General features: G+C 43.6%; 1 protein-coding gene across 1 annotated transcript in view; it reads right to left on the reverse strand.

Annotated features, from left to right (window-relative positions):
* SEC14L2 (SEC14 like lipid binding 2) overlaps positions 1–12,138 on the reverse strand; it is a 50,886-nt gene that overhangs the window by 8,840 nt on the left and 29,908 nt on the right. The window contains exons 5-9 of the mRNA XM_044288515.1: positions 9,888–10,076; positions 8,876–8,971; positions 8,087–8,147; positions 931–1,014; positions 4–110 (exon numbers count right to left, since the gene is read on the reverse strand). Coding sequence (XP_044144450.1) covers positions 4–110; positions 931–1,014; positions 8,087–8,147; positions 8,876–8,971; positions 9,888–10,076 — 537 coding nt within the window. The remainder of the gene's footprint in view (positions 1–3; positions 111–930; positions 1,015–8,086; positions 8,148–8,875; positions 8,972–9,887; positions 10,077–12,138) is intronic.

A 12,138-nucleotide genomic window follows, 5' to 3' on the forward strand; every position in this document is an offset into this window, starting at 1 on the left:
TACCTTGGATTTACATTTCGGATCACCATCTGGGTCTGCAAGGGTTCCTCCATAGTATTTGGGGAGTTGATCTGCTGGAATGTATTTCTGAAGAACCTCTTTCCAGTTGTCTAGAGAATAGAACGTGTTACTTGCTCATTCTAGCAGGACAGTCAAAAGTAGACATTTCTGGTGCAATAAACGATTAAAAGACATTTCCAAAAAAAGACAAATGTTGTAATATTTAAAGGGGTTATCTTCTCAATGCATCCCCTGTCAGTATGCCCCATTTGGGCATATGGGTGTAACAGACAGGGATTCCCTGCACAGTACCCTCTCTATTAACGGCGTCTCTCAATATGGCAGACGTGGCTCATCCATACATTACATGGGCCGTGATATGTAACATCACAGGCAGAATTTCTGGAAAGCTGTAGCTGTTATGGCTGGAGTTTATGAAGCCAGGCATTCAGTACTCAGCGGATCATGGATGGATTCCATATAAGAACCCCTTTAATTGAATGTACTTTAACCCTTTAACGACGGTACCATTTTCGTATTCAGGAAAAATCCCATTTTTACCTCCCCGAATGCTGCCAGCCATAACTTTTTTATTATAATGACTAAACTGCTATTTGAAGCCTTGTTTTTGCAAGATGATTTGCACATTTTTAGCCACCATTTTACGGTATATATTAGTTAGTGTTTAATATATATGAGTTCCGTAACTAAAATAACCATACATTTTTGTGTAGATTTTAGGAGCAGCAGGATAGAAAGCATGTATATGATTATTACTTGTGTGTACTTTATAGGTTGATATTGCAGGCAAACCTATTAACATGTGCATGGATATGTGGCAATATTCCACTTCCCCACATGTACATGATATTACCATAAACGGTTAAAACTCAGTTTTGTTTTGTTTTTCAATGTACCTTGGTTACTCACCTCCTACCACAATGATCTTCCTCCTTGTGTCTTCACTCAAGAAATGTTTGACAAGGTTATATGCCACTGGGAAAAGCTTGGGAGCTGTAACAGGTACATAGATTTATGTATATCAGTACAAACATAAATGCACATATAACGTGTATAATATAGTGATAATACCACTCATCTCTTTGAGGAAAACCAGCAAGCTGCATAAACATGATTTATTTATTTTTTATTTATTTATTTTTTTAAATACATTTTGCAATGTGAACTACAGGGTGGGCCATTTATATGGATACACCTTAATAAAATGGGAATGGTTGGTGATATTAACTTCCTGTTTGTGGCACATTAGTATATGTGAGGGGGGGAAACTTTTAAAGATGGGCGGTGACCATGGCGGCCATTTTGAATCCAACTTTTGTTTTTTCATGTGACACATCAAACTTATTGGGAATTTCACAAGAAAAACAACGGTGTGCTTGGTTTTAACGTAACTTTATTCTTTCACGAGTTATTTACACGTTTCTGACCACTTATAAAATGTGTTCAATGTGCTGCCCATTGTGTTGGATTGTCAATGCAACCCTCTTCTCCCACTCTTCACACACTGATGATGTGTTTCCCTCTTTATGCACTGATTCTGGCACGTTCCCTGAGTTTTTCCAGCAAGATGTTGCACCACCACATTATGGGTGTCAGGTCCGAGCATTCCTAGATGAACAGTTTCCTGGAAAGTGGATTGGTCGTCGTGGGCCAGTTGAATGGCCCCCAAGGTCTCCCGATCTGAACCCCTTAGACTTTTATCTTTGGGGTCATCTGAAGGCAATTGTCTATGGTGTGAAGATGTGCAGCACCTGAAACTACAGATACTGGAAGCCTGTGCTAGTATTTCTCCTGCGGTGTTGCTATCAGTGTGTGAAGAGTGGGAGAAGAGGGTTGCACTGACAATCCAACACAATGGCATTTTATAAGTGGTCAGAAACTTGTAAATAACTCATGAAAGAATAAAGTTACATTAAAACCAAGCACACCATTGTTTTTCTTGTGAAATTCCCAATAAGTCTTGATGTGTCACATGACCCTCTTCCTAACAGAAGTTGGATTCAAAATGGCCAACTTCAAAATGGCCACCATGGTCACCACCCATCTTGAAAAGTTTCTCCCCTCACATATACTAATGTGCCACAAACAGGAAGTTAATATCACCAACCATTCCCATTTTATTAAGGTGTATCCTTATAAATGGCCCACCCTGTAGATTCAGTCCAGTCTGAACTTACACTTTACACATTATTTGCGCGACAAGAGGATCCTCATCCCAAGCCAGTCCAGTCTCCTGAATTCCCCCACTGTCCCTAGTCAGTAAGGCCCCTTTCACACGGGCGAGTATTCTGCACGGGTGCAATCCGTAAGGTGAACGCATTGCACCCGCACTGAATCCGCACCCATTCACTTCAATGGGGCTGTTCAGATGAGCGGCGATTTTCACGCATCACTTGTGCGTTGGGTGAAAATCGCAGCATGTTCTATATTCTGCATTTTCCTTTATAAACATGTTATAAGGGAAAATAATAAAATGAATAGAACACCGAACCCAAACCCGAACTTCAGTGAAGACGTTCGGGTTCCGGTCTTGGTACCACTTTCAGTTTTTTCTCACGCGCGTGCAAAACGTATTGCACTCGTGTGGAAAAACTGAACATCGGAAAGCAATCGCAGTCAATTTCGGGCCTACTCGCGCTGTTTTCCCGCAATGCACATGAGACACATTCGGAGCAAATCCGGGACGCCAGTGTGAAAGAGGCCTAAGGCCTCTTTCACACGGGCGTCATGTTTTTTGCCCGGATAAGAGGCGGGTGCGTTGCGGGAAAATGCGCGATTTTTCCGCGCGAGTGCAAAATATTGTCATGCGTTTTGCACTCGCGTGAGAAAAATCACGCATGTTTGGTACCCAAACCCGAACTTCTTCACAGAAGTTCGGGCTTGGGATTGATGTTCTGAAGATTGTATTATTTTCCCTTATAACATGGTTATAAGGGAAAATAATAGCATTCTGAATACAGAATGCTTAGTATAATAGTGCTGGAAGGGTTAAAAATAATAAAAAAGTTAACTCACCTTCTCCTCTTGTTAGCGTAGATCCCGGTCTGTTCTTTAGCTGTGGACTGAATGACCTGAGGTGATGTCAGATCACATGCTCCAATCACATGGTCCATCACCATGGTGATGGAGCATGTGATCTGACGTCATCAAAGGTCCTTCAGCCCACAGCTAAAGAACAGACCGGCCTCTACGCGAACAAGAGGAGAAGGTGAGTTAACTTTTTTATTATTTTTAACCCTTCCAGCACTATTATACTAAGCATTCTGTATTCAGAATGCTATTATTTTCCCTTATAACCATGTTATAAGGGAAAATAATACAGTGAATAGACTGTCACCTAGAACCCATGCGTGAAAATCGCACCGCATCCGCACTTGCTTGCGGATGCATGCGATTTTCACGCAACCCCATTCATTTCTATAGGGCCTGCGTTACGTGAAAAACGCACAAAGAGGAGCATGCTGCGATTTTCACGCAACGCATAAGTGATGCGTGAAAATCACCGCTCGTGTGCACAGCCCCATAGAAATGAATGGGTCAGGATTCAGTGCGGGTGCAATGCGTTCACCGCACGCATCGCACCCGCACGGAAAACTCGCCCGTGTGAAAGGGGCCTAAGTATGCTAGCTGCTGCTGTACCCACTCACCAACCTGAAGCTAAATTGTCCAGTACAGCAAGCATTCCCTATTTCACTGAAATTCCCTACTAATGCTGCATTACAGACCTGCTTCTTGACAGAATTCAGTATATTCAGATGGTTCAGCTGTGCTAGCTGCAGAACTGTATCTATCAGTAGTACAACTGAGTGCAGTTTTTGCTGCACAGTTCCTGCAACTTGTCAAAAGCTGTGGCACAACTGCGTAGTCTGAATATATCCTTAAAGGGGTTGTCAGAGTTATGTACTGTAAATCTGATGGTCAGCGATATATAACTAAACCAAGCAAGTTTTAGGCAAAAAAATATCTATTTCCTCATTTCCCTGGTTCTCTTCTGGCCCTTTGTTTACTTGCAATAACAATCTCTGCCCCTCCCCCTGCACTGCTAAGGGAGTGAATACAAGTGCTGCCCTGAGTGACATGTCTGCCTGCTGGGAGACTGCAGCATGTTGTATGTGTAGGAGAACAAGTCCCAGCTGTATAATGACACTGCTAAGGGAGTGAATACAAGTGCTGCCCTGAGTGACCTGTCTGCCTGCTGGGAGACTAGGCAGCATGTTGTATGTGTAGGACTACAAGTCCCAGCTGTATAATGACACTGCTAAGGGAGTGAATACAAGTGCTGCCCTGAGTGACCTGTCTGCCTGCTGGGAGACTAGGCAGCATGTTGTATGTGTAGGACTACAAGTCCCAGCTGTATAATGACACTGCTAAGGGAGTGAATACAAGAGCTGCCCTGAGTGACCTGTCTGCCTGCTGGGAGACTAGGCAGCATGTTGTATGTGTAGGACTACAAGTCCCAGATGTATAATGACACTGCTAAGGGAGTGAATACAAGTGCTGCCCTGAGTGACCTGTCTGCCTGCTGGGAGACTAGGCAGCATGTTGTATGTGTAGGACTACAAGTCCCAGCTGTATAATGACACTGCTAAGGGAGTGAATACAAGAGCTGCCCTGAGTGACCTGTCTGCCTGCTGGGAGACTAGGCAGCATGTTGTATGTGTAGGACTACAAGTCCCAGATGTATAATGACACTGCTAAGGGAGTGAATACAAGTGCTGCCCTGAGTGACCTGTCTGCCTGCTGGAAGACTAGGCAGCATGTTGTATGTGTAGGACTACAAGTCCCAGCTGTACAATGACACTGCTAAGGGAGTGGATACAAGAGCTGCCCTGAGTGACATGTCTGCCTGCTGGGAGAATCAACAGCAACTTGTAAATGTAGAACTACAAGTCCCAGCTGTATAAGGACACTGCTAAGGGAGTGAATACAAGTACTGCCCTGAGTGACATGTCTGCCTGCTGGGAGACTCAGGAGTATGTTGTATGTGTAGGACTACAAGTCCCAGCTGTATAAGGACACTGCTAAGGGAAAGAATACAAGTACTGCCCTGAGTAACATGTCTGCCTGCTAGGAGACTCAGCAGTATGTTGTATGTGTAGGACTACAAGTCCCAGCTGTATAATGACTATAATGACACTGCTAAGGGCTCTTTCACACTTGCGTTCTTTTCTTCCGGCATAGAGTTCCGTCGTCGGGGCTCTATGCCAGAAGAATCCTGATCAGTTTTGTCCTAATGCATTCTGAATAGAGAGAAATCCGTTCAGGATGCATCAGGATGTCTTCAGTTCCGGACCGGAACGTTTTTTGGCTGGAGAAAATACCGCAGCATGCTGCGCTTTTTGCTCCGGCCAAAAATCCTGAACACTTGCCGCAAGGCCAGATCCGGAATTAATGCCCATTGAAAGGTATTAATCCAGAGCTGGCCTTAAGCTAAACGTCGTTTCGGCGCATTGTCGGATCCGACGTTTAGCTTTTTCTGAATGGTTACCATGGCTGCTGGGACGCTAAAGTCCTGGCAGCCATGGTAAAGTGTAGTGGGGAGCAGTATACTTACCGTCCGTGCGGCTCCCGGGGCGCTCTAGAGTGACGTCAGAGCGCCCCACGCGCATGGATGACGTGATCGCATGGCACGTCATCCATGCGCATGGGGCGCTCTGACGTCACTCTGGAGCGCCCCGGGAGCCGCACGGACTGTAAGTATACTGCTCCCCCGCTCCTCACTACTACTATGGCAACCAGGACTTTAATAGCGTCCTGACTGCCATAGTAACACTGAACGCATTTTGAAGACGGATCCGTCTTCAAATGCTTTCAGTTCACTTGCGTTTTTCCGGATCCGGCGTGTAATTCCGGTAAATGGAGTACACGCCGGATCCGGACAACGCAAGTGTGAAAGAGGCCTTAGGGAAATAGTTAATACAAGTGCTGCCTTGAGTGACATGTCTGCCTGCTGGGAGACTCAGCAGCATGTTGTATGTGTAGAACTACAAGTCCCAGCTGTATAATGACACTGCTAAGGGAATGGATACAAGTGCTGCGCTGAGTGACATGTCTGCCTGCTGGGAGACTGAGCAGCATATTGTATGTGTAGAACTACAAGTCCTAGCTGTATAATGACACTGCTAATACACACAGGATCTTCCCCCTACCTGCAATGCTCTGCAGAACTTATCTTTTAGCTCCTGTGCCCAGCATTTGTCTCCTCAATGACTACAGTAAACACTTCAGCCCTGAGTCTGTGCAGCTGAAGGGGTTAAGAATCCTCGGAGAGAGCAATAAGCAGCAGCTGGCAGTGCAGGGGGTGTGGCCTATGGTGTACAGATTTCTCAGGCTTGTGCATCAACATTATCAGAGCAGGGAGAGAAGCTGACATCACAGGTCATGTGAGAAACCAGCCACTGGAGATAAAGTAAGTTCACCGGGATTTTCCGTGGGGTGCGAATGCTGCGGTTAACATTTCCCCGCTGATCCTGACCCTTCATTTCTAAGAAGACACAAATAAATCAAACTTTGAATGACCCCTTTTCAAGCAGTCTTCACACTAGGTTTGCGTTCCTTCTGCATGAGTTCCATCCAAGGGGCTCAATACCGGAAAAGAACTGATCAGGTTTAACCCAATGCATTCTGAATGGAGAGAAATCCTTTCAGGATGCATCAGGGTGTCTTTAGTTCAGTTTTTTTTTACTTTTCAGGACGGAGATAATACCGCAGCAACGCTGAAGGTGAATATTTTTCACGATTCAGTGCGGGTGCTATGCGTTCACGTCACGCATTGCACTCGCGCGGAAAACTCGCTCGTGTGAAAGGGGCCTAAGGCCCTATTAGAGTGCACGGTTTCAGGCCAATTATAATCAGAGGTACAAATACTCTTTCATCAGCTGATTGGCATCTTTCATCAGGTTGAAAGATGCCGGATAAATCAGTAGCACATCTCCCTATGTAATCAGTGCTACTGCTCATCTGTAGAAGGGAATGAGGAAGGAATGACTGAAGTAGCAATCGTTCCTCTTTCATTCAAAGTTTGAATTGGCCTGGCTAATCAGGCCGGTACAAACAAGTGGCTTTGGATGATTATCATCCATCAGTGCTCGCGCTGCCCAAAGAAGTTAGTCTCACTCTATGTCTGGCCTACGGGGATCAAGGAGTGAATGCAGCTCTCTTTTGGCACATTTGAGGCAAGTAAAAGGACCTCCTGGAAGTGTAAGAAACCCCTGTCTAGGACTTGGACAGCACTGTGGCAGCTCTGGAGATGATGACACTTGTCATTCTCCCACAGAAGTGTCCAAGCAATTGGCAGGCTCCTTCAAAAGGAATTCCAGAAACCCTTGAGAAGGATCTACTTTACATTTTATTTAAGTACCCCAAGCCATGGTGAAAACACCCTCTCTCTACCTCTCTAAATGAAGCGATAATGTGATCCACTGCTCCATTAACTTCTATGGGGCCGATGGAGCAAAACATGGTAAAAAAATGTTTTCCATGAATATTTGCGTTTAAACAGGTACCCTGTTCTGAGCTATCTCTTTAATATCATTACCCCACTGCAAATCTACTGCACTGGTTTCTGGAGAACTTTAATAGGCAGTGACTCGGTGGGCAAGCCTATTGAGTTGTAGGAAATTTGTGAGGCACCTATATTTTCACTGCAGTTACTCAACTCTTACGGAATTGCTGTAGTAAATTACAGTATATGGCCTCAAGCACACGACCGTTCCGTTTTTTTGCAGTCCGCAAAACACGGAAGCCGCCCGTGTGCCTTCCGCAATATGCGGAATGGAACAGGCGGCCCATTGTAGAAATGCCTATTCTTGTCCACAAAATGGACAAGAATAAGACATGTAAAAAATGTTGGGGGTGCCACGGAATGGAGCAACGGATACGGACAGTACACAGAGTGCTGTCCGCATCTTTTGCGGCCCCATTGAAGGAAATGGGTCCAGACCCGAGACGCGAAAACTGCAGCTCGGATTCGGACCAGAACAACGGTCTTGTGCATGAGGCCTATATGTAATATTTCAGTAACTTAGCTGGTGCTACACTTTAACCATGTACATGAAGTACTAACCTTTAATCACAAACAGTCTCTTTAAAGCTTCAGGATAATTGTCTTCAAACATTTGTAAAACCTGGAGAACATGAATATTTCATCCATTAATTTGCAATAAATGAGCAAATAAATCTGTCTTAGGGTATGTCCACACATGACTGGAATTACAGCGGAAATGCCTGTTGTGGATTTTGCAGTGGATACACAAAAATGCCCGCATGAATTACATGTGGTAAGTGCCACGGAGGTAGCTTTAGATTTCACCCTCTCAAATACAGAGTTAGATCCACAGCATAAAATGACATGCCGCAGACATCAACTCCACACCGCAGGTCAAATTTACACTGCAGATTTTTACACATGGAGATGAGATTTCTTAAAATCTCAGCCACTTTGCTGGTACTGTACGGTGCCGTTTTGTACTTTCTGTAGTGTTTCAGTGATGTGTGGACATAACCTTTAGGGTGTTTATGCTGCTTGCTATGAAAATGTAGCTTTAAATGGTTATTTGAGTGTTTTTACATGTGCATGTCTTTTTGTCATGTGTCTCATTAACTCTCTGAAAAACTGTGCATGTTCTACTGGAAATTCCTGTGGTTTTGCAATGCGTTGTCTGGCTGCACAGCAGAAAGAACTTATTTCACCTATAAAAGACATACAAGCAAAAAACCGCATCGCAAAACCATGCAATTCATAGTAATACACAAATGGTTTTGCTATGTGGTAATTGGATGAGCGGCAAAAAGATGGTGCCATGTGACGACACTCAAACATTGCAAATGGCATTTAAAAGGCAAGATATCTTACCTCACAATATAAATCTACAGCTGGTTTCCACAGATGCTTTAGTCCCAAACCTTCAACATCATAGATCATCACAACCTCTTCAACCCTTCTGCCCAGCTGAAACAGACAAAAACACATACCGTATATTTATCGGCTGATAAACATCCAGACTTAAAAATACATGCAAGATTCCAAAACTTACTACCAGTGACAATAAAATGGCAATGACGAGGTAATAACTTGGAAAAATAATTAAAAACTATAATAGTAAGCTAATAACCAAAAGGTACAAACCAATAAACCCCAAAACATATGGATATTTAATTTATATAGATACATAAAGAATATTTTCCGAATCTGAAGCATGAAAGACTAAAAAACGACAGGAAAACATGGGGTAGGACTTTACATAAGAGCAAAAACCAGCTTCAATTCTGTAACTGGGCCTGCTATAATAACAGAAATATCCACACTTGAGAACCTTATAGATTATGATTATTAGAACATGCCAGGTTACTAAATGAAGCCTGCAACTTAAAGGGGTTGTGTCACTTCAGCAAATGGCATTTATCATGTAGAGAAAGTTAATACAAGGCACTTACTAATGTAATGTGATTCTCCATATTGCTTCCTTTGCTGGCTGGATTCATTTTTCCATCACATTATACAATCCTTGTTTCCATGGTTACGACCACCCTGTAATCCATCAGTGGTGGTTGTGCTTGCACACTAAAGGAAAAAGCTCCGGCCTTTCTGGTGGCTGGGACCGTGGGAGTACACATAGGCTGGTGCTTGTTTCTATAGTGTGCAAGCACGGCCACCGTTGCGGGGCCCCAGGGCGGTCGTAACCATGGAAACGAGCAGTGTATAATGGGATAGAAAAATGGATTGTAACAATACATTAGTAAATGCCTTGTATTAACTTTCTCTACATAATAAATGCTATTTGCCTAAGTGACATAACCCCTTTCATTTTCCCATCATTTATCCATCTCTTCTACCTGAGAAACCCTAATTAATCAAGGGTTGTCACCTTTTCACTCTGTTTAAGGCATTCCTGATGCATTCTTTCACAGTCTCTCATTTTGGTCTTCATGAGGTCCTGTCTGGAAGCAGAGAACAGCAAACCCTTTGGGTCCAAGGGCCCGATAACATCATACCAGATGGGGCTGCCTTCCTGGTCATAACCACACAGCCCTCCTGACAAATACTTTTGGACTACCTGGAGAGGACACAAACAAAGTGAAGTACAGCATCATACATGTGAGTAGGTAACCAGTACTGAGGTTTCTAATATTAAGGGGGTTGTGGAAAATAGCAGGAGGTGTGCTAAAATAATAAGGTATTAGCTGGAAAATCCACCACCGCTCCAATGCTTCTACAAGTCTCTGCAATAATGATGTTGCGGTCACCCACAGTTCAGTGAAAGTGACTGGCTGCAGTGGTCCTGTTTGGGTAGTTGCAACTTCATCGCTGCAGTTAGAGCAGCGGCAGATTTTCTTTGTAATACTGCCTTGTTTTTTCAGCTCATAGCCTATAAACTATGCTGCACAAAAGTAAGCAACAACTCAATTCTGAAATTGACTTTATTAAATATAGATAAAATTCATATTAAGGCTCCATTTACACGTCCGTGTGTGTTTTCTGGATCCAAATACGGACACCGGGAATTGTAGCATTTTGCGGACCGCACATCGCCGACACTTAATAGAAAATGCCTAATCTTGTCCGCAATTGTGGACAAGAATAGGACATGTTCTATTTTTTTCGGGATCGGAATTGTGGACCCAGAAGTGCAGATTCCTGCAGCACATAGTGTGGCCCCATAGAAATGAATGGGTCCGCAAAATGCGGAACAGAATTGCGGACGTGTGAATGGAGCCTAAAAGAGAGTCCACAAAATTACCGATATACAAGAATGCGGGGACATCTGGTGGTTAAAGAATGTATTGACAACCAGGCCAATAGTACACAATTGCATGGAGAGAAAAAGAAAAAAAACCTCATTCCCAGCCGTGATACAGGAGGAAACACACAAATATCATAGTACAATAGCCTGTTGAGATGATATAAGGAATACAGCCACCGTGGGAAAAGGCATGTCACTACATAAGCAATACGAACCTCCAAAGCAGAAAGTGAAAAGGCATCCAGTGCAGGGCTTGTTAAACTCATGGCTCTTAAAAATTGCGGCGCATGTTGGGCCAGCTGGAGTAGATTTCTGGTATAATATGCACAGTTTTTTTTGTGTTTTTTCTATGTTAAATGTGTCTGTCCATGGAGGTCCCACCCACAGCCCACTTACTGCTGCCAACTTTTTTTTGGACAAGTGGCGAGTGTCAGAAAAAGCTAGAAAGTCCCAAATTTTATTGCAAATTGCCACTTTGTGACTTTTATATGCCAGAAAACTGCCATAGAGGTATACTACAGTAAATCTCCCCTGTGTGTGATGGAAGCGTAATGTTCTTATTTTTCTCAATTTTTTTTTTTTCCATTTGGAGCTTCAATCAATCAAAAACTGAAGAGGTCCACATTAAGGGCTCATGCACACAACCGTTCTTAGCCGGTAAACAGCAGGTCTGCAATATACAAGCACCGACCGTTTGTGCACGACATCATGGATGCGTAACTATTCAAATTTAATAGGTCTGCATTCGTCTGTGCCAGCTACACGGATGTTGCCCGTGCATTTGTGTGCCTGAGCCCTAAGAATGTTCTAGACTGGTGTTTTTCATCCCATAGTACTGCCTGACTTACGATGCTTGCCTTAAAAACAACTGTTACATTTCTATCTCTATGCAGGGAGCAGGCAGAAGCAGTCAGTGGAGGCTACAAATCCATATTCAGTAAGCTCCCCTTCGTGTCTGCTCCAGACAGCCATACTGCATTCTTTCATGACTGTGTGAATCAGAAAGTACAGCACTGTCCTGCAGCCACTGGATAATGCGGTCATTTGATGTAATGTTACTATTGGTAAACTGGAGTGGGGCACGTGTGTGAAATATTGGCAGTAAGTATATTACAGAATTTTTTATTTAATTTTTTTTCTAGTTTTTTTTACCTTACCTGTTTACATGGCATGTTTTCACATTGGAAATTTGGCGCAAATTTCCAGTCAAAATGCCGCCCAGAATCTGCCTCCCATTGGACATGCCCTTTTGTTGGCGTTTTCACAACTATAAACTGCAGCTGCATGATTTGCAGTTTATATACCCGTGCCGAATTTCCAATCCCGAAAGACGCCATGTAAATGGGGCCTTGCGGTAGCCACATGGATCATAGGA

Source organism: Bufo gargarizans, chromosome 1 (genome assembly GCF_014858855.1).
Source record: "Bufo gargarizans isolate SCDJY-AF-19 chromosome 1, ASM1485885v1, whole genome shotgun sequence".
NCBI lineage: Eukaryota > Metazoa > Chordata > Amphibia > Anura > Bufonidae > Bufo > Bufo gargarizans.